The sequence below is a fragment of the Triturus cristatus genome, chromosome 6 (genome assembly GCF_964204655.1).
Source record: "Triturus cristatus chromosome 6, aTriCri1.1, whole genome shotgun sequence".
Lineage (NCBI taxonomy): Eukaryota > Metazoa > Chordata > Amphibia > Caudata > Salamandridae > Triturus > Triturus cristatus.
This window is the reverse complement of record NC_140589.1, coordinates 787,573,050-787,599,872: the sequence shown is the minus strand read 5'-3', so window position 1 is coordinate 787,599,872 and position 26,823 is coordinate 787,573,050. Positions and strand designations below refer to the sequence as shown.

General features: G+C 43.8%; 1 protein-coding gene across 1 annotated transcript in view; it reads left to right on the top strand.

Annotated features, from left to right (window-relative positions):
- LOC146817879 (interferon-induced, double-stranded RNA-activated protein kinase-like) overlaps positions 1 to 26,823 on the top strand; it is a 512,572-nt gene that overhangs the window by 369,915 nt on the left and 115,834 nt on the right. The window contains exons 10-12 of the mRNA XM_085611365.1: positions 5,046 to 5,123; positions 12,886 to 13,008; positions 19,331 to 19,456. Of these exons, the coding sequence (XP_085467491.1) occupies positions 5,046 to 5,123; positions 12,886 to 13,008; positions 19,331 to 19,456 (327 nt within the window). The remainder of the gene's footprint in view (positions 1 to 5,045; positions 5,124 to 12,885; positions 13,009 to 19,330; positions 19,457 to 26,823) is intronic.

The window sequence follows — 26,823 nt, the reverse complement described above, 5'->3', positions numbered from 1 at the left end:
GGTTTGAGGTGAGCTAAGTGATGTTAATACGGCCCTGTTTGTCACTCTTGGTACCAATTTCTGCTCTGATGTTTTATTTTCTAATACTGTCGCTTTATCTTGATTCACTAAAAGACATGATTCTTCATGGCTTGGCCTTCTTACATCGGACTTATGAGCCCCATCAGTATTATTATCGCTATTTTCTTTTGCCTTTTTTGTTGACTTGTTAAATATTGGAAACTTCTCACTTTTCTTTGGCACTAGAGCATCAGGCATAGTTTGTTTGATATCATTTATCCTCTCAAGTTTTCTTAATTTGTTAAGTCGCCTCTTACTCAAATAAAGAGCAAAGTCCTCTTGGTGTCCATCAACTCGTATTCCACTAAAGATGTTTGTCTTGTTTATTTTTACCTCTCCCAATATATTCGCAGCATCTTTTCTATGTTCGAAGCTATCTCCAATTACATTGCTTATTTCTTTGTCTGTTTCCGTAATCATCTCTCCAATATCCGGAAGTGCATTTTTATTAGTACAGTTCAATCCACAGTTCCCCATTTTTTTGGGGGTAATAATTTTAGTAGGTTGACAATATCATCCATGCGCTACAAATGTTTTAAGGCTTTAGTTAGTTCGCTCATGTCCTGTTTTATTGATGACAATGTTGCAGAATTTGCCTTTAATAATGCCATTTCTGCTGCAATTTGTCTGAGATAGTCTACCTGTTCTGTCAATAGGTTTGATTGACTTGTTACAATATCAGACATTTGTGACAGTGTACTTCTTATTGCCCCCATTACGGACAGTACCGGGAATTTTGGAGGCATCTCTTCATCTCCTGTCAATTTGCCTTCATTATTTCCCATCTCCATCTCCTGTTGTTTTATTCCCTGATCTTGGTTTCTACATCGTCTTGAACCTGCAACATTTTGTGTGGTATTATACTGTGCCCTCAATGTAATTGAGTTAAAGCTCGATTTTGAGTTTAATGAATTAACTAAATAATCTAGCTCCAACATTTGACCAGACGACATTGAAGCATTGAATGACTCGTATGAGACCTCGACTTGCTCGGATTCTGAATCATCGATAATATCCTCATCCCCTAATATATTCGGGTCTTCACGTCCATATATCGAACCCGTTTCCGAGTTTGTTGAGTTATTACTTCCTATATTGCTTACTACGTCTATTTTATCATCTATTTTATCATTTATCATTGAATTCTCATTCTCATTCTCCTTCTCCTTATCCACCACTCTGAGCAAGGAAGACATGAGTGAGCCACCTGGTGTAGTCGAAAGATCTCCTCTAATATTATTGCCTCCTTGAGTGCTCTGCAAGTCTGGTGTGGATTGTATAGGTAATGAGGTTTCCTTGGCTTGAATCATCGGTGGAGGTGCAACTTGTGCCTTGGATTTATTCATGCCAATCTTATTTCGGTTTGACATTTTCTCTAGGGCCTAAACTGGCCAAATTCTCTTAGCTCTCAAAGCATTCCTTAATTGACTGCTGTTTCAAGGCTGGTGAACCCATTAAATCTTATGATAGTTTCCTTGATGTAGCTCTTGAGCGGCTTTTATTGGAGTATCACGAGCAAAACTCCTATCCAAACTTCTCTTTTTTGCTCTGACACCACAGTGTCTACCTGTAGTTGGACTTGTACCACCCCCGATACAGGCCTCCTTGGGGTGCCTTGGTTTCCTTTGAATTCTGCTGCTTGTACTTTACTTCTTTTGGACCGAGGTTTTTGCTGATCTACTTGTCATCCTCAGTTCGTCTCTTGTGTTTTTTTTTTTATATACCCTACAGGCTAGGCTAAGCATGCCGCCTCCGCTGAATCTCCTGCCGCCGCCTCACCTCCTCTGACTCCGGGCTGTACAAAACAAGAACGACATAAAACAAAAATATAAACTGTATGCTACCAACCTAGAGAAGCCATGGTTCTTTTAGCGCTTCACTCCACAAGACGACCACTCAGGCTTGATGCTCAGGGCTCGGTGCACAGCCGGGAAAGGGCTGACCTCAATGCGGTAATGCAGCTCCAGACCACTCCCGTGGTGCACACTCCTCCGCAACAGCTCCTCAGCCACACACCTGCCGGTCTCAAAGCCGAGTCGACACTGGCAGCAATGTTGCAGGCTGCCCAGTCACCAGTAAAACAGCGGGCCAAACTGGCAGACAATATTCCTCAGCAGCAGCAGCCAACCAGCAGCCAACCACACGCACGCCGGCCTTGGAGCCTTGAAACACTGCGGCCTCGCCTCGGGCTGGACTGGTCTGCCGCTGCTTCACCGAGCCGGTCTCGGTCCCTGGCTTGACCGGAGGTTATTTTCCCGTATACTTCCTGTTTTTGGGTCGGGTCGGGGCAGTTGCGGCACGCGTGTCTCCCGCTCCGTCTACTGTCGCTCGCCTCACCACATCCGCTCAGGCATAACCAGGAATGGAGCACCAAATCTGACTATCAGGGACGTTTTAGTGATGGTATAGGTTCGATGTATTTATACTAGTATACTAGAATAACCTAAAAAGTGATAAGTGTAGTGTAATTTAGTTTTCCATAGTAGAGGCTATATATTTGAAAAGATACATAATTTTTTGTATATTATCTACAAACTTATAATAGCACACTCTAGGAACTGAACACTAAGCCAATCAATCAAGATTCCTATAAAGCACAGCTAATCACCCGTTAGGATCTCAATGTGTAGTTTCCAATGAGTAATTATCGATTTAACGTCGGTGAATTGCTGACAGAGTGAGACCCCATTTCCTGTTGTGCCTGCAGCAACAAATAGGAAAGGCCTCTGCTATCTGCAATTGCTCATCATATTTTTTGACAACGCTAGTATAGCGCCTAAATGTTGGTTGTAACCCATGAAAATGTTGTAGAAATAGCTGCGCATAGAACAATGAACAACTCTAGTACTCCATTCCTGTACTCTAGCTTGAAGACCTACTTCCAGTATACATCCTGTGTTGCAATTTTTTAGGTCAATGAAATGAGGACAAATGATTTAAGGTAGTAATAACTACAATATATGGTGCCTTGATACTCTAAACCAATTGCGTAAATACCCTGTTGAATACTAACAGACTGATTCACAAAGGTAACTTACATTTTGGAGTAAATTTACAGTTATAAGTACGTTTACTACTTTTTTTGTATTCGCAAACTCCAAATGTAAGTTACAACTAAAAAAACAGCAGTAGTCCAGCACTACTCATGGTCAACCACTGGTACTGCAATACCCTCTCCTAGAAAATAATGCAAGCCGCAGTACCAGTGGTTGACCATGTGTAGTGTAGGACATAATACAAAAGTGTTAGTTACTACAGAAGTGCAGTTTGTGAATTCCGAAAGTAGTACATTTTCTAAAGAGTGGAAACTTACTTAAAAGTGCAGTTTAAAATCAGGCCCTAGACTGTTATAATTAAAGGGATGAGGGTAAATAACTTGTTTATGATTACTCTAGGAAGCATTAGCAGTCTGTTTTTATAAATGCACCTAGGAGTCTCGGAGTGATCACAGTAATGTTCGAGAAGTAGACATATAAGGTTAGTCTTCAGTCATATACCATGATAGTGCCTGATCATTGTCTTGCTGTAGTCGGCAAGCACCTCGTAGCTGTGAAGGTGTTCTGCAATGGGCTAGCAACAATGTCTGCACTGAATTTGTCTATGTGGGTTATGATGTGTCCATGAATTGTAAGTGTGTAGTCAACCTTTTTTTTTAAAGTTCCCCTGCAGAGCAAGATGCAATCTCAGAATTTGTTTTAGAGACAGATTTTAAGGAACAACGGAATTGGCATTACGTTTCTTGTATCATGAATCGTGCTAAACCAACATAATGCTAAATGTGAGCGTTAGAAGCCCTGCAGTGATCTTGAAAGTAACTTCCTTGGAGGCTTCTTCTAAAGATTTTTCAGCCATCTTAATCCTTATCAGCAGCTGCTTGGAAAGTTTTTTCCTGCAGTCTGAGGAGAGACAACGATTAATTAAAGTGCTGCAGGGTAGGGCATTAAAGCTTCTTGAATTAAATATTTTCTGCCTTACCCCCCACTGATGGGCATTTTGTAATATTGACGCAGATAAGCATTGTACCGTTATACTGAGGAAGAATTTTATGGTACAGTTAATAAAAACCTTAATAAACAGACATATAAATTAAAAGCATTCAGCGTGCAAGGTTAAAACATCCCCTAAGAGCAAGCAGGTCTGAGTTTGGCACAATTAGCTTAATCTGTGCCTTTGTTGAAATGGAAGAAACAGGATTTGAAGCCTATTTGATTGTTAGAAGGCAATGTGCAAATTCCCAATAGCAGCACAGACGATACCAAGTCCATTTAAAGCATTGTACCACTATGCTAGCTACACAGTACATTTACGGTAGGTGAACTATAGCTTCCAATGTACAATATTTGTTAAGCAGGCTCATTGTAGACACCTCAATTCAGTGTTTAATTTACATGTGTTTTTGTTTTGGAACTATTTTTATTCTGCTGCTATTGCCCCTTTATTTTAAAGAGTGAGAACGTGTATGTAGAGCTGCATTTTTCTGCCTGTAGTGCTTCATTTGAGGTCAGAAGGCATTTCCTCCCTGTATGAATTATTTGTAGTCAATAAGCGTGGATTTTTATTTATTTTTCTACTGTTAGCTTGTATTGCAGTTTGCTTGGTAAGTCACTTTTCTCTGCTGATAAGCTTGCCGCCAAAGTATTTACTTGTTATTTTTAGTCTTGGTCTGGGTTGGGTTGTGTGTAAAAGTGGTTTTACACCCAATATTGAGTCGGAGCACTGTATTGTATCCATTTTAGCATGTGTTATGGGATTATGTACTGTATTTGTTCTAGCACGTTTTTCGTGCTCATGTTTTTCTTATTTTGGCCCCGGCCCACATACTTTGAACTTGAGAAACCTAGTAGCATGTGAATAGCAGCAGTTTGTATTGTTGATCTAATGTATTTCTAAGATTATTATTCATTTTTATTATTAACGTCTTTTGAGATGTGTGGTTTGTATTGACTAATAAAATATACCTTATATGTGTTTTTTTTACTTTCTAGAAAAGAAATTACGTTGGCGCCCAATTTTTCAGTGAAGCCAGTGGACAAGCTGAAAAAACAAGCGGTGGACTCTGTAGAGTATGTCCAATATCTTAATCAAATCTATGTTTTATTTTATTTGTTGATAGAGACTCGACTATGATCTCCTACATGATTTGGAACTGCATATGTCAAACTGGAAGTTCTACGATTCTAATCAAACATCAATTGAGTTGCTCAGATAAAAATAAAATGGGTGTGGAAGAAGGTCCTGCAATGCACCGTCACAGGCCCATTTGAGTGTTCAAAATGTAGTAGTGAATTTAGTGCATTCTTAATTTAGGGGAGGGGCCACTTTCCCAAAGATTTAAGTAAAAATATATGTAGGAATGCAGTCACCCTAGTTTTAAATAGCTTTTTTATACAGCAATTGTAATAATGGCCTGATTGTTTCCCGAGGTTCATACAGTATAGCAAAGGGCTCTCTGAACTTTTCTGTAATAAAAGCTACTTATGTTCAGTGAAAACTATCCCTAGCTACTAATAATATTTGATTTGTAATAATAAAGTCAACATCAGACAAGATTACAGTAGTCACACTCTATGCAAGATTGCCAGCAGTGGTCACCTCAGTGCAGGGTTTCCAGCAGTGTTCAGTTCAATGCATCAAGCAGAAGCAGGATTGCACGAAGCAAATTAAAAAAAAAGCTTTGTCAATTTGGAATGCCATTACCTGGGTAATACATAGCAGCCATAGCGGCATCGCCTCTGGCACCAAGGTAAGATTAGTAATATGTCTCCCTCATTGCCACACGATTTTTCACTTAAATATCAACTTCAAATATATTACTCTCTAAATTGGTCTACAAATGCACACATTTGTGTCTCAGATGCACACACTTGAATTTAGGTATACATGTATTAATTCAGCCAAGCAAAAGCTTCAAATTCACTAGACTGGAATAAACACGTAGAGCTATTCGTTGGAGAAGTCTAGTTTAGTGTAATAATTATAATACTAAAGTGATTCCACTCCAGTGTTGTGTTTCAAGTATTTAAGTGGTAAGGGGGACCGGGACCCCTAGGGCTCCTAAATAAAAGCAGAGCACTTATAAAAACAAGTATTGGTTAAGCCAGTAGGTTTCACTTATGCAAGATCTATTGGCTTCACCAATGTTTTTTGCCATGTTGTACATCGGTGTGACTGTTCTTCAGCATAGCTCGTGGCGTAGATGAGAGTGGTGTGGAGTGAAGTGGAGTGGCGTAGAGTGGAATTGTGTAGAGTGCACTGGGGTGTCATTGATGGAGTGGCGTAGTGTGGTGGAAAGTGGAGTAAATCAGCATGGAGTGGGGTAGAGTAGCGTACAGTCTAGTAGACTGTCATAGAGCGGAGTGGCGAGTGATGTGTAGTGGAGTAAAGTGGCGTAGAGTTGCATAGAATTTAGTGGCATATCGTGGAGTAGAGTGGTGTGGCGTAGGATTGCATAGAGTGGATTCGAATACAGTGCCATGGAGTGTCGTAGAGTGGTGTGGCTCAGAGTGGTGTAGAGTGTTGTTGTGTGGCATAGAGTGTAGTAGAGTGACAGTGAAGCAGCATGGAGTAGAGTGTCAGAGAGGAGTAGAGTGGTGTATAATGAAGTAGCGAACAGTGGAGTAACCTATCGTGGAGTAGAATGACAGAGTGGAGTGGCGTAGAGTGTCATGTAGAGGAGTAGAGTGGCGTGTCGTAGAGTGGAGTAAAGTGTTGTGAGTGGCCATAGAGTGGAGTAGCATATAGTGGAGTAGAGTGGAGTGGCGTAAAGTGGATTATAGTTCTATAGATTGGAGTGGAGTAGGGTGGAGTGGTCTAGAGTGAAGTAAAGCATCATGGAGTGGAGTACGGTGGAGTAAAGTGTTATGAGTGGAGTTGCGTAGAGTGCAGGGGAGTAGAATGGGGTGGCGTAGAGGGGAGTAGAGTCTCATCGTCTGACATAGAGGGGAGTAGAGTTGCATAGAGGGAAGTGGTGTGGAGAAGAATAGAGTGGAAGGGCGTACAGAATCTTAGAGTGGAGAGGCGTAGAGTAGCATAGAGTGGAATGACATATAGTGAAGTGGAGGGGTGTACAGTGGCATAGAGTGAATTATGCATGGTTTGGTAGCACACTGCCCTTACAGTCAACATATCTTCAACTGAAATTACCATTACATTTGTACAGACATACAGTTTTACTGATTAAACTATACAGCACGTACACAATAATGTGTGGAAATCAGCATCACCTAGAGTATTGAGTTGTTTTGATCATATTAAAATATTTGTTTCCACCGTTCTTCAGAACTACAAAAAAAATTGCTTAATTTGTGCTTTCCTAATTCTGATATATTCTGAAATATTTGAGTAGTTCATTTACTGGCATATACATTTTTTTGTGTGCTGGAACGAAATTACATTCCACAGTCTTTCTTTTCAACCCCCAGTAACCATCAAGATTGTCACATAAATTCTCTCACTTTGCAGTTAGAGAAAGAAAAGTAAACACCAACGTTCCTCGGAAGAAAGAGCCTAACATTTGACCTTTGTCTTTGAATGCACAGCAAATGTGACATGATAAAAACAAAATGTAAAGGTCTATTATTGCTCATCACTTCTGAACTCCATCATGGGTATTTTGAGGGTGCTCCAGCACCTCCCACCTCTCTACTTCCAGTGCCTGTGGCATGGGAATGAAATTGAGGAAGAGGATTGCTTAAGTTATACTATTAGTAAAGAGCACTGACCAAAATAAGCAAACTCATATACCTAAGGCTTTTTTAAAATAAGTATTTTTGTATTGGTGGGGCCTCTGAAAGAGGCAGGGGCACCACCAAACATTTTTTCATGTTATTGGAGGGCTGCAGGAAGTGCACCAGCCCCCAACAATGTTAAAACAAAAAACAGTAAGGGCCTGATTACGATCTTGATGTATAGGATACTCCGTCACAAACGTAACAGATATCCCGTCCGCCGCTTTCCATCCACCTGAATAGTAATCAGGCCCTAATTTTCCTGGGTCATTAAATCCATTACCCCACTAAAAAGTACCATATTTTTCTAAAGCACTCTCACCTTGATCTCTGTGCTCTTCAGCTGGAGTGCAGAGACCTCTTCTCATTGTTGTCATGATTGCATTTTATGGGTGTTAGAGATGGGGGCTCTAGTTGGCAATGGTTTGCACATTGTCCAAGTAGGGACCCTTCCTCCTAGTCAGGATAAGGGAGTTACACTCCTAAAATAACCAATGCTCACCCCCTTGGTAGCTTGGCACGAACAGTCAGGTTTATCTTAGAGGCAGTGTGTAAAGCATTTGCACATAACCAACAGTAATACAGTGTAAGCACTACAAAAGAACACCACACCCGCAAACAGTACCTTTAGAAATGCAGGGCGTCGGCGACCTCTCGTTGAGCTTCTGAAAGCACGGTGTCCGCAGGCGTAGGTTCCGGAGGTCGGTGCAGGAGTCGTCGGGCCCTCGAAGTCACACGCATTGCAGATTGAACTCCTCGCGTTGAAATCCGGATTGCTGACGTCGGAGGGCGGCGGGTGCTGCGGTGCAAAGTGCGGCGTGCGATGCCCTTAGGTCGCGGTGCGAGCAGCGGCTCGGTGGCTGCATCTGATGGCGTTGTCAATGAGACCAGGGTCGCAAAGTGGTGCGGTGCTCGTTGCAGTGCTGGCAGGTCACGGTGCAAGCAGCGGCGTCATCGTTGCTGAAGCACTGTCGTCGGCTGATGACCTGGAGTCGATGGCGCCAGCAGGCCAAGGCTGCGGTGCGGGATGAGGGCGGTGCGTTGTGTAACTTTACGAGCAGTGCCCTCAAACCACGGTGCAAGCAGCAGCGTCTATTTTGGCGTGAAGCATCGTTGTCGGGGATACCAAGGCAGCGGCGTGAAGCGAGGCAGTGTGGAGTGCAGTGCCAACAGGTCGCGGCGTCAGATGGCGGCCTCGGTGAGACCATGGTTGCGGTGCAGCGTAGCGGCAGTGCCCTCTGCGGTGCCTTCAGTACATGGAGTCGGCAGCGGTGTCGGCAGCGGCGTCGTAGACGACGTCAGGTTGCTTTTTCTTCTGTTGGAGCACAAAACACACAGTCCCCAGTGCTGAGTGCAGAAGAACTTGAATGCTTTGCTGTTCCTGAGACTTCTTGAACAGGGGGCAAGCTCTATCTCAAGCCCTTGGAGATACTCAAAGAAAGAAGTTGTAGAAAGTTCAGTCCAGTTCTTTCACTGCCCAAGACAGAAGCAGCCACTGCAGGCCAACACAGCAAAGCACTCAGCAAAGTGGTAGTTCCTCCTCACAGCTTTCCCAGCTCTTCTTCTTGGCAGTCTTCTTGGTCCAAAAGAGTTCTAAAGTTTAGGGGTTTGGGCCCCACTTTATATAGCCCACAATCCTGTGTCCTCTCTGGCAGAGAGTGTCTGTGCCCAGCCAGAACCAGTTCTGCCCTCTCTGGTATGGGTTCCTGGCAGGAGGTGGAGACAGCATTGTCAGAGGCAGAGCAGGCCCATTCAGGTGAAAGGAAATCTCATCCCCCTACTCTAAATGCAGACCAGGTCTATTCAGCCCTTTCCTGACACACCTAGACTATCTGGAGCTACTGCTCCTCTCCAGCCCCTGTCATCCGAAACCCAGACAGTCAATCCACAACCGCAGCAGAGGCCTACTGGATGGCTGAGCAAGAAAGTTCCTACTTTCTAAAAGTGGTATTTTCAAAAACAGAATGTAAAAATCACCTTCACTAAAAGATGCATCTTTAGATTCTGAGTTCAGGCATGCTAAACTTAATTTTTCCATCTAGTTCTTAGGGCCAGTTATGTTTATAAGATGTTATAAACAAACTCCTCATTCTGTCCTATGGGAACAGGTAGCGCCTGCAATAGTGAAAAACACAGTTGGCAGTAATTCACTATCAGGGCATGCCACACACACCAGGGCATGTCCTACCTTTCACATACACTGCACCCTGCCCACAGGGGTACTCTGGGCCTACCTTAGGGGTGATTGACATGTAAGAAAAGGAAAGGTTAGTGCCTGGCAAGTGAGTACACTTGCTAAGTCGACATGGCAGTCCTAGACTGCACACAGGCTCTGCAATTGCAGGCCAGAGTTACATTTACAGGCTGTTTGTGTGGGTGGCATAATCCAGTGCTGCAGCCCACTCACATCATTTGATTTACAGGCCCTGGCACACTCAGTGCCCTTTACTAGGGACTGACGTGTAAATCAAATATGCCAATCATGGAAACACCAATCCATAACACAAATTACAACAGAAGCACTTGCACTTAAACACTGATCAGCAGTGAGAAAGTGCGCAGAGACACTAAATACTTTAAGAAACATTTTTTACAACAATCACTTTTATTAAACATTGTAATGTGAGAGTTAGTGAAATATACATTTGAATAAAGTTATTCGTGATTTGTGGACATAGAAGAGAAATCTGCTTCATATAGGTTGATATGCTCAATCCTTGATAAAGCCAATAGTCCCACTATTTATATTTTGATGGTATGACCCCTTGACGAAGTCAGAAAGTTTGCCTGACTGCAAGCATGCCCTGCGACCAACTGCACCATCCCCATGGCCAGAAGCCATGCACTATGGGAGGTAGGGCATTTGCAGAGGGTTGGGCACAGGCCCTGCGCCCTTCCGCACACAATGGATTTAACCCAGATCTCTTGACTGGGGAGAATGTTTGATTCATTCAGCACTCCGTCCATCATTTGTTGCGACAGCATTTTTCGCCCTAAGTGGGATGGGTATGCCCAGACGTGGGCCCCTTGCTCGCTGTGCTACTGGATTCAAGCTTGCCTGGTTGATGAGGGTTGTTACCCCGAAACCGGTCCCAGGAAGCTTGTTTCTAGTCCAGGGAGGACCTGGCTTGGCAGTTTGGGCTGTAGTGTTCCCATGAGGAACAAGGTCAAGACTGTTTTGCATATGGCTGGTTCCAAACTGGGGTGGCGTAGTGAGCAAATGAAAAATGGATTTGACCCAGAATTCTTGACTGGGGGTGAATGTTTGATTCATTCAGCATTCTGTCCCATCATTTACTGCTGCAGCACTTTTCGCCTTATGTGGGATGGGTATGCCCAGACGTGGGTCCCTTGCTCGCTGTGCCACTGTATACAAGCTGGCCTGACCGATGATGGGTGTTAACCTGAAACCGGTCCCAGGATGCTTGTTTCTGGTCCAGGAAGGACCCAGCTAGGCAGTTTGGGCTAGACTGTTCCCATGAGGAACAGGGTCAAGACTGATTTACATATGGCTGGGTCCAAACTGGGCTGGTGTAGTGAGCAAAGGAACACTGGATTTGACCCAGATCTCTTGACTGGGGGTGAATGTTTGATTCATTCAGCATTCTGTCCATCATTTGTTGGCCACAGCACTTCCTCACAGCCAGCACAGCCAAAGGCCATGTGCAGGGGGGCGGGGGGTACCAGTAAGGGGTGGCCAGGACCTGTTGGCCAAATGCCTCGCGCAATGGTGGATAGGGCACTTGAAGGGGTTGAGCGCAAGCCCTGGCCACAGGCCAGGCCCAGCCCCCAATTTTATGCCGCCCAAGGTGATGGACATCTTACGTAACATTAAAAAAACATAGAAATTCGCTGAATAAAGCAAAGGTTAAAGGAGCATTATATTTAGGTGAAAATGTTAGTTAAAAGATCCTGTGTTAAACTAAGAAAGCCACTAAAATGTATCAGTTATAATTATCTAAAGCAACTGTAATGTGTGCATCAAAATTACTTAAATATATTATATACATACTTGCTGGAAAAAAGACAGGTTAATTATAGTTGAGCAAACACAAAATCGAAAAAAGTCTAGAAATTCACCAGTTATCATGTTTGATGAACCACAACTAACCTTTAACTGTGTTTTTTCAGTACATTTCATGTGCCTTATGATGTACCCCATACACCTTCCATGTCCCTTTTCTTCCCAGGGCATGGCCTTAAGCTAGGCCCTACACCCAGCCCCCAGGAGCTATGCACGGCGGAGGTTGGTTGTAGGGCATGCCTGACCTTACTTTAGTCTTAATTTGCTAACTGTCTGTCACATTTCATGTAGTCATCAAACAGTGCCAGATTATTAGCAAATGAAACTTTTATTGCTCCTCATTTATCTCTCCCACCTCCAGTGGATCTGCACGAATTAGAAAATACAAAGAGTGATCTCAACAGAGAAGGTACAAATGTCATGCATATTCGTCAAAAGGGTGCACAAGGCATAAGTAATTAAACACATAGATTTATATCTAGCAACCTATGTACGTGTTAACCCTCCCGAGCCGTCCAAGCACCCTTTTCAAACACTGATACCTCTAAAAGTGCCAACAGATTTACACCAAACCAATAAAAGCATGCTTTTTGTGAACATTTCTACATTCATGCTAAGATTTACATGAATCAGTTTAGCACTTTTTGCTGCAGGCAAGAGCAAAATTTCCTTTCAGAGCTACAATGGGAAACACACTTTTGTTGTCCCCATCCCTCTTAAATTTTTTCCTCCTATGTGAAACTACAGGAAGGTTGGCATGGCCATCCTTAGCTACCCTCTGCTAAGCGAGTCCCAAATTTTGTGCAGATCCTTCCACAGTTCTCAAAGTTACAGGCTAATCAAAAAATGTAGTTTTGGTTCAGATACACTTTCCATTGAAAAGGCAGAGTGGCGACTGCCACTGTGTAATATATATATATAGATATATGTATGCCGGATTTAGCTGAGAAGAGTAGGACTGTTATTTAATTTTTAAATACACTGCTGTGATCTTTGTATTGCTGATATTGTGCATGTGTCTGAATAATATGGGGACATAAACAGTAAATAATACATACATTACAATTTTTCTAGGTTTGAAAAAAGGTTTCACGATATATCAGAGCTGGGCAAAGGTGGATATGGATGTGTTTTTAAAGCACGACACAACGTTGACTGCAAGTACTATGCTGTGAAGAAAGTAACATTGGACAATGGGTAAGTCTCCGTTACAAAGAGTGCTTTGTCTAGTTTGTTTAGTAAAAGTTATTTGTACTGTACTTCTGCAAAAGATGGTAAAGTGCTTAGGACAAAATGCTGTGGAATGAGGGAAAAACATCTGGGTGTAGAACAACGGATTATCATTGTTATTGACTGTTCACTGGTTTCTAAATACAGAATATTGTGTTAAAATCACTTCCCGAAACTACCTGGTGGCATAGTATCAGTAATATCTGTTGCAGTATTACTTCTTCGATGTTCCTTCAAATCTCATAATGAAGGCATTGGTGCTCGCATATTAAGGCTTGATGTCTCCATCCATCCATCTATAGGAAAATCAAAAAGGACTTTACATAAGGTTGTCTTCTTCTGTTGACGTCTATCAACTGAAAAAGTGTTTTCCCAGACGTAGCAAATGGAGTTGTTCGCATACTACAGATTCCCTCATTGAAAACCTGAAGTACCTGCTCATTTACATACCTGAATTTTTCATTTCATCAGCCAATGATCTCCCATTTGCTAATTTGCTAGGTTGTTTGTCTGATGGCCAACTCAATATCAATAGACATAACTTAACGTGTATCACATAACGTGTATTTGTAAAGTGCACGTTCACCCAGAAGAGCATCTTGGCGTTGAATAACATATGATCATTGTTGACCAACTCAATGGTACTCATTTTATAGACCCAAGAAGGATGAAAGGCTGAGTGGACATGTTGAGATTTAAACTGGTGACCATGAGGTGAAACACAGGCTCCTACAGTGGATGCATTAGTCCACTAAGCCACCAGACCCGGCAAGTGAATGTTTGCAAACTGGTACTACTTAATAGCAAATTCATGTTTTTGCAAAAGTTAAACCTTCTGTTCCTTCTGAAGACATAAAATCCACAGTCTGACTCCTTATCCTCAATCAATAAATCAGGATTTATAAAGCACGGCTAAACATCCAATAGGTTATCCAGGAACTTGCAGGTCCCAAAGGCTTATGCGAACAGCCTGGTCTTGAGTGTCATTTAGGATTCTGAAAGTAAGGTTAAGGTCCGAAGTTGCATGGAGAGGCTGTTCCAGGTCTTTGCTTTGATGTGGGAGAAGGAACGTCCTCCACTTCTTCAGTAGATGCGGGGAGTATGGGCAAGCGAAAGGGAGGTGGAGAGTAGTGTTTTTGACGGTCGGTGGACGTTTAGGTGCTGGTTGATGTAGGTGGGTCCTGGTTGTGTTGAGCCTTGTGTGCATGGGTCAGCATCCTGAATTGGCACTCTTCCAGTGGAGTTGCCTGAGGTGAAGTGTGATGTGGGTTCGTCGGGGATGACCAAGGATAAGTCTGGCTGTGGCGTTCTGTATGGTCTGAAGTCTCTGTAAGAACGTGCAGCGATTTCTACGTAGAAGACTTTGCTGTAGTCCAGTCAGCTGGTGATGAGGGCCTGTGTCACTCTGCGTCTTGTGTGTAGGGGTAGCCATTTAAAGATTTTACGTAGCATGTGCAGAGTGAGGAAGCAGGTAGAGGTGACGCCATTGATCTGTGATTTCATAGTGAGCTTGTTGTCAATGATGATGTCCTCTCCCCATTAATAAAAGCAACACAATTGTGAATGTTCGCCCAAATATATAACAGCTCCACTAAAATTAAAATGAATTCTGCCGACTGCCTCATCTCTGGCACCACAAAGGCTCAATAAACAAACTCAGAAGTGCTGGAGGTACTAGAGAAGCCAAAAACGAAAGCAGTGAATAACTTGGAACACTTCAAAGCAAAACATTTAAGGAACTCATTTGAGTTTTTTCCTTTTTGGCTTTTCCGTCATCAGATTGATATCCATCCTGCTTCCATTTTGTCTATCATCTTCTGTTCAAATAACCTTTTCACTCACATCACGATTTACTTCTCATGCATATAAATTGCTCATGTGTACTATGTTCGTACTATATAAAAAACTGCAGTACATTTGTGTAAACTACGTTGTTTACCTGATCCAAAGCTCCCTTCTTACAAGATGCTACAGTTCAAAAGAAAGAGATAACCCATATTTACCTACAATATGTAAAACTCATCTCTTCTAATCTCCTAGCTGACATTGAGGCAACTCAGTTTCTCAAGTTTTCATAGACTGGTGTTTTTCAGTAGCACATTTGTGAAATGCTTAAATCACTGCCTGACTTTATTTGAAAGTAAGGAATTACAATGTTGTTTAGGGAAGTATTGGGTGATAACAGAGTCCCTTCTAACTACAAAGGCTTATCAGTTATATGACCACACAATCTTTGTGGGTCTGTACTGGGTTCCAATTATTTAGGCATCATTTGAGGGTAGCGAAATGATTGTGGCAAACTATTGATTTTTGCAGTGCAGTAATGATTTTGAAATGTTAATATATCATGTTTTTAACCTAAAAGCTGCTTTGGTACAGATACATCATTGTAAAACAGGAAGACATTTTCCTAAATCAATATCTTCACTCAATGCCCAAATGTTGATGCATGCATCCATCCCATATGTATGTGTAACAGCCGGGGGGGCGTGGCTACGCAAGCCACGATGGCGGACAAGCACTGCTGAGGCTCCGGGCTCGGGCGCCTTTAATGTCAAACCTAGAGCATCACTGAGGCCGACGAACGGCCCCAGACCCATCGGAACCTGATCTGATGAGGGTGCGGAGTGTGCGGAGACCTGAGGATGCCTGCGGCCGCAGCCCTGTGCGGGGCCACAGTACACGGAGCCTTCCGTGCCGCAACCCGGCTCCCAAGATGGCGCCGGCGGCCCTTTGAACGGCCCAGCGGCAGTGTGGGGACGGAGCCGGGGGTGTTGGCGCGTCGCGCCTGGTTCGCCGCGGCGTCTGGACACCGCGAGCCTACGGTGAATCGGCGGAGGACTGCGCCTCAGGCCTGGGTACGGGCGGGGCCGGGCTTTGAACCCGCACCCACAGCGGCGGTGGGACCACAGAAAGAGACACAGCGGATCACCCTTTGGGCCCCCCTTCCTGGGCTCGGGCAGCACTGGGGGCCGGGGCGGACCGACGCGACGGATCACGCCACTGGAGGGGGTCGGCGCTCGGCGAACTCTGACTCCACACAGGACGCTTCGGATACCCGGTATGGCCGGTGCATAGTGGGGAGCGGGAGAGACCACGACTGTTGGATCCCGGGCCCCTCCACCGCCCGAAAACACCCTTTGCCTGACCCCAATATGGCCGCCTATGCGACACCTGGCTCCACAGTGAGTCCTCCATGAGGGCCCTGATTGCAAGATGGTGGCGGCCATGGCCCCTCAATCAGCTTGAGGCGAGCCCTCCGCCCACTAGAGTGACACCTGTGAACCTCCACCACACATCTGCTCCACTGGTACCGCCGAGAGAACGCGCTATCTCAAGAGAGTGGCCTAACGATCGGAGCAAATCACCCACAACCCCCCATCCCCGGTGGAGGCGCTCCCCACACCCGGATCAGCTTACACCTCCCCCTGCTAGGGCTACCTGGCGGGAGTGGGAACCGGAATACTATCAAGGACTGTCTCCTTGCGGGGGCAGGCCCTCGCCATTTGCCGAGATCGCAGGGCCCCTGCTTCTCTCATCTACTGAAGCACTGCACCTTCCGGGACCTGCAAGTCCCATCCAACGGTAACGGTTCCCCCGCCCCCACATAAGATGAAGATGGGGAAACCAAAGCCTGCACAGCACAACGCAGTACCGGAAACTGCCCCGGAAAATATGCCGAAAACCTCAACTTGGTCCCCTAATACCGCACCCTCACCAGACCTGTCAATCTCGGACAAATTAGACAAAGTCCTTGCCGCCATTGAACTGTCCCGGTTATCGATGGAAGAAAGACTCGGTACGCTGGCGACGGATGTCAATCTCCTCCGAGACGATCACCGCAAACTTGCTGATCGGGTGAGGGCGGAGGAACGGACACTGGAGGAAATGCAGCCTACGCTAAAAGAACACCAGACGACACTCCAAGGAATTCTCACTCACCTTATCCGCGGTGGAGGAGCGAGCACAGGACTTGGAAGGCCGCTCGAGACGCTGTAACATCAGAGTGCTGGGACTGCCGGAGGGCATCGAGGGGGCAAACCCCATAGACTATATGGACACATGACTCAAATCCTTCACCCCAGCAGCAGACCGAACAGCGTTCTTCTCAATTGAACGAGCCCATAGGGTGCCTGCCCGAAAACCCATGCCTGGAGCAGCCCCCAGGCCACTACTAGCTAAGTTCCTCCACTTTCGGGACCGCGACGCAGTACTCCGGGCGGTATATGGGGATTCGCCAATATCATTCACCCACCGACATCTTTGAGGGTAACCATCGTAGGGCGCTCGCCAGTATACGATCCACCATCGGGTTCAGGCGGAGTCTCCCACTGGCCCCGATCGGTCGTGTAGCTCTCGCAAAAATGATTCTGGTTCCACGACTACTCTATTATTTTACCAACCTTCCAGTAATCCCGCCCCGATCCTTTTTTAAGGATTTGGACTCACTTCTTGGCTCCCTAATATGGGGCAAAGGACGACACAGGATCGCGCTGGCAAAATTAAAACTACCCACGACACAGGGGGGCCTCGGCGCCCCATTATTCGAAGCATATTTTCTGGCGGCGCAGCTTCAGTGGCTTTCCTACTGGACGGCTGACAGGTACACATCCGAAACATACACAGTCGCGGGCCGGGTGGCGGCGCCGGAGCTGCACCGCCTACTCATACCGGGATCCCGTCCCACCGGGACCTATCCCCTCCAGGTGGAAGTGGCCCGGAAATGTATCCAACGCATACACCGCATGACACCAGACCGACCCCCATATACACCGTTACTGCCACTGGTGGGCTGGCCTAAAAATACCCAGTTCTTTACTCCTGCCATGCTCCAGGAATGGACATCCAGAGATGTCACTGAAGCAGAAATGCTATTCGAAGAGGGACAACTTAGGCCATTCCAACCACTTGTTGACGACTACGACCTCCCCCCAGGTCAATTCTTGCGGCACCGTCAACTCCTCAGCCACTACCGACCGTACTACGATCTGACACCGGGGGAGCCCCCCACACACCCAGTCCTCCACACGATATTACGAATGGGAGCGGGCCGCCATCTCACCACATGGCTGTATAAATCAATTAGGGAATTGACACCTCCACTACTAGAACCCCTACGGACTCTCTGGGAGAAGGAGGTGGGACGGTCATTCCACGACAATGAGTGGGAAAGGGCGCTCAAATTCCCCAAAAAAGTATCCAGGAATGCCCGTTTTAGGAATATACAATTTCACATTCTACATAGGGCCTACTTGACACCAGCACGCCAGCAGAATTTCTATCCTGCTACAACTTTCCTTTGCCCCCGCTGTCAGGCGCAAGACGCAGATTTCCACCATATGTTTTGGGCCTGCTCAGGTATCCAGGCCTACTGGTCATCTATCCACATGACACTCCGAGATCTCACCGGACTTACCCATCTAGCCACATGGGAGTGTTGTGCGTTAGGTATAATCGGTCGGAGGAAACATCATAAACTGCCCATACGCTTTGTCTCCTTAGCTCACCTACTGGCTAAACGCTGCATAGCTATGCACTGGAGCTCCCCTTCAGGCCCCCCGATTGCAGCATGGGTGGGGGCGGTACTCAAATGGGCTGCAGCCGAGGAGGATGCACTACGAGAGGAGGAAGCGAAAGGCATACGAAAAACCCCAATCTCCCTGGAATGGGCGCTCCTGCTACACCAATTCAAACCGTCTCAGTCCCATGATGACTCGATCACAACCCCCGACGCCACACAGCTGTCTACTGTGCACGCCCACACAATTGGAGACCCCTCCTGATTATTCACACCTTCCTGGGACCTGCTAGTCTTCCGCCCCCACTACCCCGACCCATTCACCTATTCCGCGTGCCCGCCTGCGCGCCCATATTCTCCATAGTGAGTTACAACTGTGCCGCCACTCAGATACTTGAGGGACTATGCGTACCCTAGACTGGCTGTACCACCCAAAACTCCATGACGACCCCTAGTTTGATTTCCCCCCCCCCCCCCGGGTTTTTTTCTTTTACTTGGCAAACACCTGCTATAGCGCATACAGCATCTACATGAACTTGAAGTAATTGCAAATGCCTATAACGATACTAGCTGATTGGATGCACATGTACCATGTTAATGCGGAAAAATACATATGTGTAATAACTGTAATAATAAATACCAATAAAAAGAATTTGCAAAAAAAATAAAATAAATGTATGTGTAAGAGCCAAAACTGTGACAATCGAATACTATATGTAGGTATCAATTCTGATGTGTATAATTGTATCATTTATTCTTATTTTTCATTAGCAAAGCAGTGTCGGAGGTACTAACTCTAGCAGATCTTAATCACCCAAATGTTGTTCGCTATTACACCTCCTGGCAAGAAAAGGCATATTTTTATCCTGATTTGAGTGATACTGCCACTAACTCCACGTAAGTATTATCCATTCCTATCCAGAGATTTTTGTTGTCCGTAAAGTGTTTTGTAATTCGATTAACATGATATAGGTTGCTGCAAGACAATTTAATACGCCACAACGAGCTGAGCCTCCTCAGTGCCAGACAATGGAAATGAAAAGCATGTCATTATTTTGAGGCACTTCTCTGGTTTGTCATCATGGCTTTGTGGATTTTTTCCTTGGGAATACAACAGATACAGTCATTTTTCAGATAAGGTTCTCAAGAATCAGGTTCTTAGGAATATGACCTTCTGAGTGGCTTAGCAATTAGTAACTTCTCTGCTGCAGTTTAAGATCTGCTCTAATTATCAGGTATAAGTGTCTTAATCAGACCACTGCATCAGTTAGTTTTGTTGACAGGTTCATCCAGGTATTATTAAATAGCTATTTTTGAGGACTGCCATCAGTGACTTGTGCTCATCCAAGAAGTGCAGACACATGCAGGATGTTTTAGTTATGTGTTCATTTACTCTGAGCCATTTTAGCCATGTGTTTTACCAGAACATTCTGTTCATGCAGGAGCTATTAATTATGTAAATAGGAAGGTGTTAAAAAAGGTATAAATTCAGAAGAAGTTTTATCTTGATATAATCGACATTACCAAACAATGATAGTGGCAGTATTTGATTATACTCCAAACGTTGTTGAATCACCAACCATTTTGAGTTGTAATTCAAGCAAAAGGTGTCTTCAAGCTTCTTTACAGTTATTATTCCTAAATATTTGACATTATTCATCTGATAAGCAGCCCAGTCAACCACCGGATTATTGTTCCTTGACATTATTACAATTTTGTTGACATTTACCTTGCAGCTTGCTAACATACTTCTGTAAAATAACGGTAACAGCTTGGGAACTGAGGCATCTGTACCATTCTCGTCACCTGGAATGTTTGTGGGGGTTCTGACAGCCGCCATAATAAAACCTGTGGAAAATAACATGAAAGAAGTATAGAAGTAATATCTCAGATGTTTTATCATTCTGCTGTCCCCTTTCCATGCCATTGCCCCATGCCTGTCTACATTGTAGACTGTGCAAATTGTCTGCTTACACTACACAGCAGTTAGCCCCTCTTTGTTTGGTTACACGCACTTCCTTCTCAGGACCTGTAAGTTTCTTCTAAACTCCTTGAATTGCCTTATTGAGCCTCGGCTGTCAGGAGTCGTGCCATTGTACTTTCTTGTCCCTCAGTTTGGTATGGGACAAATAATTAATATGGATTTTTCTGGCACTAGTGCATATTTGTTTATAGTGTACAGATATGATATGTTCAAGGCATGCGTGGTTGTATATAAACATGCTGCGCATACTCGTGGCATCTAGCGTTGGGTCCAGATGTGTGCAAGTTGTTTTCTTTGAGGAATTCTTTTGAGTCACAAGGTATACCGACGCCTCCTCTTGCTGGTAATGCGCATGATCATTGGCTCCATTGTTAGATTGTGTTCTTTCTGCCATTGGGTTCAGATGTGTGCACCTGCGCTCCGGATCAACACTGTTGCTATGCTCTTTTTAAGTTCACACAGGTTCCTTACCTCTGTCAGTATTGTATTTCAATCATGTCTCTCCTATTCTCTGTCTCAGGTAGACTTTTGGTTATTTTGCTTGAGCGGGGTCCGAGTCGATCACGATCCTAGAGGCCCCCGCCCTTCGGGGCCTACTTCCATCTCTCGGTCACGACTCTCTACCATGCTTCGACGGTGATGAAATAGACACCATTCCAATATTGTCCTCGCTGCCAAGCAAAATATCCTCGGACCAACCTCCGTTAAATCTGCAGTTTGTGACCGTTTCCAGAGCACAATGAAGCCGCTTAACCGAGCCTACTCTCAGGCAAACCGGACAAGGAGAGTAAGCGCATAGACAAGCAAAAGGGTGGCCGCGCAATCGCCCAACGAATAGTGTATCGCCAATTCAGCTGCCCTTTTTTCAGGGATGCACAGAAAAAGGGGACATGAAGTAGTTTCTAAAGGCAAGCAGATATTGAACACTGTTGTTTGCTATGCCCTAGATGCTGCAGACCCCGCTGCCATGGAGGTTAATGCCAGCATTCTTCTACGCAGACATGCCTGGCTCTGTGTCTCTGGCTTCAAGGTGTACATTCAACAGAACCTGTTAAATATGACTTTTGATGGCTAGCATCTGTTGGCCCAAAGGTGGACCAAATGTTAGAAGTGATCAAGAAAGACACGGAGACAGCTAAGGCGTTTGGTGCACTTCACACACATGCTTCCCGCGTCTATTTTTACCGCACAGGCTATTGTGGAGACTCGAAGACCACCTCCCCAAAGGCCTCTACGTCCTGCCAGCTCACACAGGGACATCGATTCTCTCCAAGGGGTTACTTTAGAGGGTCCTACAGGGGCAACAATTTGAGAGGAACAGGATAGCTATCTTAGTTTGCTCTGATACTAGCAACTTGCTACAAAACTGTAGTGTTCATATAACCATAGTTATGGACCAGGATTGAACAGCTTCTACCCTAATAGCTGGTACTATTATACATTTTGGAAGGGATAAAAGGTTTTTTAAGCAACATTTATCTACCTTATCCTAATGTAAAGTTTTATCTAAGCACAGCACTTAAACGCCATATAAATTTTAAAAAAGAATTAGTGCTTCATAAGCTGCTATCACTGGTTGGACGGAAGTCCCGCAAAATTCTTGTTTGAATTTCCGTAAACCACCAGTGGTTGATAATACTTTTGCCTTTAATGTCCCTAAATGGGAAGACCAACTCAGGGATTTAGTAAAAGGCATCCCTAAATACCTATATTCTGAGGTATCCTTGATTTTCGACTGCTCAATAGACCATTCAAAGCTGTGCCTCTTCTTACCTGACATCATAATTGTGGTTTTATCTAAATAAATCATTAACTTATTTTTCATGCAGTACTGTTTAAACTCCACCACTTTCCTTTCCAAGTCAACTGGGGTACGATCCATAATAACAAGATCACCTTCATAAAGCAGACATGATAAGTGAGAGCCCTCCCTTTTTAGGAGAAAAGGAGTGAGTACCTGATAGTGTTTTTGGGAGGTCAGCTAAGTACAGGGCGAAAAGAGTTGGGGCCATCACACAACCTTTCCTTATCCCATTGTTAATGCTTTCCTTCTGGGAGAGACTACCGTCAGTGTCCAACTGTACTCTGGCCCAATTTTCACTGGAATTTTCATACTTTCCAATTTGCCCCACAAAACCTCTTGTTCCACCAGGTCAAATGCAGCCCGTAAGTCTACAAAGCAGGTATAGAAAGAGCCCCCTGTTTCTAAGGATGTTTGTAAAATAGGCCATAGCAAATGCAGTAATCTAAAGTAGAATGCCCAGGCTTGAAGGGGCCCTGTGTTTCAACAGGATCAAATTCAGCTCTTTGCATCATTGTGAGATTGCCTGGAGCAATACTTTGCTATACATTTTTGCACCCACATCTATTAATCTAATGAATCTGTAGTTTTTTGGGTCTGCCATATCACCCTTTTTAAAGATTGGTTTTATTGTTGCTCCTTTCTACTTTTCAGGATAGGTCCGATCTAATGTAAACAGTTTAAACGCATTTTACAATTTTCGCCCACCAGTTTGCATTAGTCTTCATTATGCGTGCTAGTATATCATCCGTGCTTGGAGAGAGTGGGCTCTCCTTGAAGACCTCTGCTGCCGAAGAAGGCTGTATATAGTAGGAGTTTGACCGCCAATGGTACTTGGGTGCCTGCCTGCCTGGAGTGGGCTCGACCTGAAGAGTTTTGCACAGGGTGAAGGCTGTATGGGTACCTAATGTTGATTCGAAGTCTGGAGGTAGTGAACTCTCCGTGAAAATGTGTGCATATTGAATAGGATGTACGCAGTAGGGGCTTGGCCACCTTATGGGACTTGTGTGTCTCCAGGCATTAGACTACAGTCTAATTAGTCAGTCAGTCAATACTTTATTTCGGCTAACAATAGCCATAAAAGTCAACACATAAAACACAATACATAAGTCCATGATAAACAAATTACATACAATTGATAAAGGTGGATATTTGTCCATGATTAAGCAATACCAAATAAAATATAAATAACACATTAAATTAGCTAAAAGCCAGAATTCTTATAATAAGTAATACTAAAAGTGAGGTAGACTTGAGGATGATCTGGTAGCTAGAGTAGTCCATAGTTCCTCTTTCTGCGATTACAGTTTATAACCGCAACGTTTCCTAATAAAGTACACATTGAATAAATATCTACTTATGCCATATACCATTACTTGGGAGGAGTTAGATTTTAATATGCGCTCCGCTACTTTGTATGACTCAACCCCCATATTCCTACAAAGGGGTTTGATCCAAGAAGTCCTTGGTTTCTTGTAAGCCGGACAGAAAAAAAGAATGTGGGGAATATCTTCCCTAGCCCCAAGGGGACACATAGTACACGAATCCGTTCCATTTTCCCCAGCCCACCTACATGTGTAGGAGTTTATCAATAAAACCCCATACCTAAATTGTAGATAAAGAGATTTTGCTAAGGGAGGAGCAATCTCATCCATAAATTCCTCGAAATTAGGTGAATCTTTTACGTTTAAAAAATTCTGGGTCAAAGTACCAATACGAGAGCCCAGAGTTAGTTCACCAATAACTTGGGACCAAAAGGTATCCTTGAGGAGTTTTTTGGAAAACTGAGTCAAATTATGGGGCTCCTCCCAAAAATTAAGAAGCCCTAATCTCTTAAACGACGTGCAAATATATTTCAGCCATGGGGTTTTCAAATACACGTCCAATTTAATTAGTTCGATCAACCCATCCTTATAGTCTATCAGCTCAGGGGTTGACCATATCCTAATCCAGTACAATAATGGTCTTAATGAAGCTAAGTGCTCTGTTCTTTTGAGATTGATGTCTAAAAACAAGGGGACAACTGGAGTACGAGTCGGTATTTTAAGTAGACTACGCACAAATGTATTTTCTATCAACGCAAATTTGGTAGAATTACTGTATCCCCATATCTCGGCACCATAAAGGGCTGCTGATTGAGCCTTGGCTTTAAAAACCTCCAGTGCTGGTGTAATGGCTTTGGAGCTACTTGCTCCGTGCACCTTTAGGATAGGGAAAGAGTTCTGTTTAAGGGACAGTAAGCTTTTATTCTGCTGGCCTTGCCAGGTCAACTTGTTATCTAATATCAAACCCAAGTAGTTAAAGCTTTCTACCTTTTCCAGTATGCGGTTCTCTAAGAGCAAGTTTTTCCTAAACGTTTTGGTTGGGTTTATGGCCATGTATTTTGTTTTCATTGGGTTAATTTCTAGCCCCTTTTCCACGCAATAATTATGGAAAGTATTAACCAAATTTTGCAAGCCTCTCGGGGTCTGGGAGATAAGGATAGTATCGTCGGCAAAAAGTAAGGAGGTAATTAATTCACCAACTAACTTTGGGGAGTCGTGGGCACAGTTCCTCAGGTATGTTGGGATATCATTAACATACAGTGAGAACAGTGTGGGTGCTAATACGCATCCTTGACGCACCCCTCTATCTACAGGAATCGCTTTAGATAGTTCTCCAGCTTTTCCCCATCTGATTTTTGCATAGTTCCCTGTATGAAGTTTGATGAGTTCATTAAGTAGCTCGCCAGGGATGTCTAGCTTCTTTAGTGTGGACCACAGCAACTTCCGGGGAACGAGATCAAAAGCAGCCCTTAAATCTATAAATGCAATGTAAAGACTACCCTGTCTGATCTTTATGTATTTCCAACAAATACACATAAATCTAAACACCTGGTCGACTGTACTTATTTTAGATCTAAAGCCGGCTTGGTATTTGGACAATAGTTTTGTCTCCTCAATCCAAATTAAAATCCTATTTAAAATATGTCTGGCAAAATTTTTTTGTAAAACATCGATTAAACTAATGGGGCGGTAGTTGCTAGGATCATGGCGATCACCTTTTTTAAAAATTGTTATAATTTCTGCCCCTTTCCATGATTCTGGAATTGGTGTACCGGCCACAATTGAGTTACTTAAAAAGTTAATGTACGGCCCCCACACTTTGACATCGTGTTTCAATAAGTCGCCAGGAATTTTGTCAGGGCCAGGGGCCTTACCTATTTTTACAGCTAATAATGCCTGGACTGTTTCTTCTAAAGTAAAATGTAGTGGTACAGTACTACTAACTGGATTAACGTCTACATTAACTAGGGACAAATCATCCTTACTAATCGTATAAAGTTTAGAAAAGTGATCACACCAGGTCAGTTCGTCCAGAAAAATATCCTTGGGTGATCTACCCTTTTTGTTTCCCTTAGTAATTAGATTCCAGAACGTACTTTGGTCATGTAACTTAGCTGCACTCAGTAAGTCATCCCATAGATTAGCATCCCATACTTTTTTAGCTTGATTCAGGGTGTTTTTGTAAATCAGTCTTGCATTTTTTATGTCACATTGGCTCCCATTTTTTACTGCGCGGATTAATTGTGATTTAGCAACCCTACAATCTTGGTTATACCATTGATTTTCTAGTTCGACCTGATCCATAGTTTTATTCCCTTCTTTTTTATAAACCTTACTCAGAAGGAGGGATAATGCGTCGACCAACTTCAAATGTAAATCAAGAACTCCCCGGGTGCCTAAAGATGGTATTGGGGAGACCCTATGATTTCACTGAATTTATTATAAATGTTGGCCAGTCTAATTATTTATATAAGCACATATATGTTTAGGCCTTAGATGATTCTGTGCCATTTGGTACTTATTTGCATAGTTCAAAAGCATGTTTGTAGCCTAAATTGAACAGCAGTATGGTGGATGATGTCATCAGTGATACCATTTGAGATGTAATGAGTGATGTCATAAATGAGGTCATTGAACAGTTTATGAGTGATGTATTATGTGATGTCATAAACACTATGTAGCGGTGATGCAAGTTATAGTTATCTCAGTAAACTATAACAGGTGAATTTCAGTGGTTTTTCAGGTTGCAAATGTGTCGTTATGACCGACATTAACACCTAACTACAACATCACTTTAACCTTGTTTTTTTCCAGTGAATTTCTAGGGTTTTGTTTACATAAAAAAATTACTAACATACCTAACTGTATGTAGAAGGCCCTTCGCTACGTTAGTAGACTTGTTTATGTGTCGGGCGTGAGCTCTCCTTGAAGAGCTGCACAGAGAGTTCAGCCTCTTTGTAGCATTGTGGTTCATTGCACAAGCAGCGCCTGGAGAGTTTTCAGCCGTGTCGCTTTTGGGAAGTGATTATTCGCTACCACAGACTCATTCATTACAACAGGATCTCACATGATTCATTGCATTTATGAATCCAACCACACTGTGGATCATACCTTGAAGACGGTCATTTTCAATCCACCTTTATTTGGGCTGTCC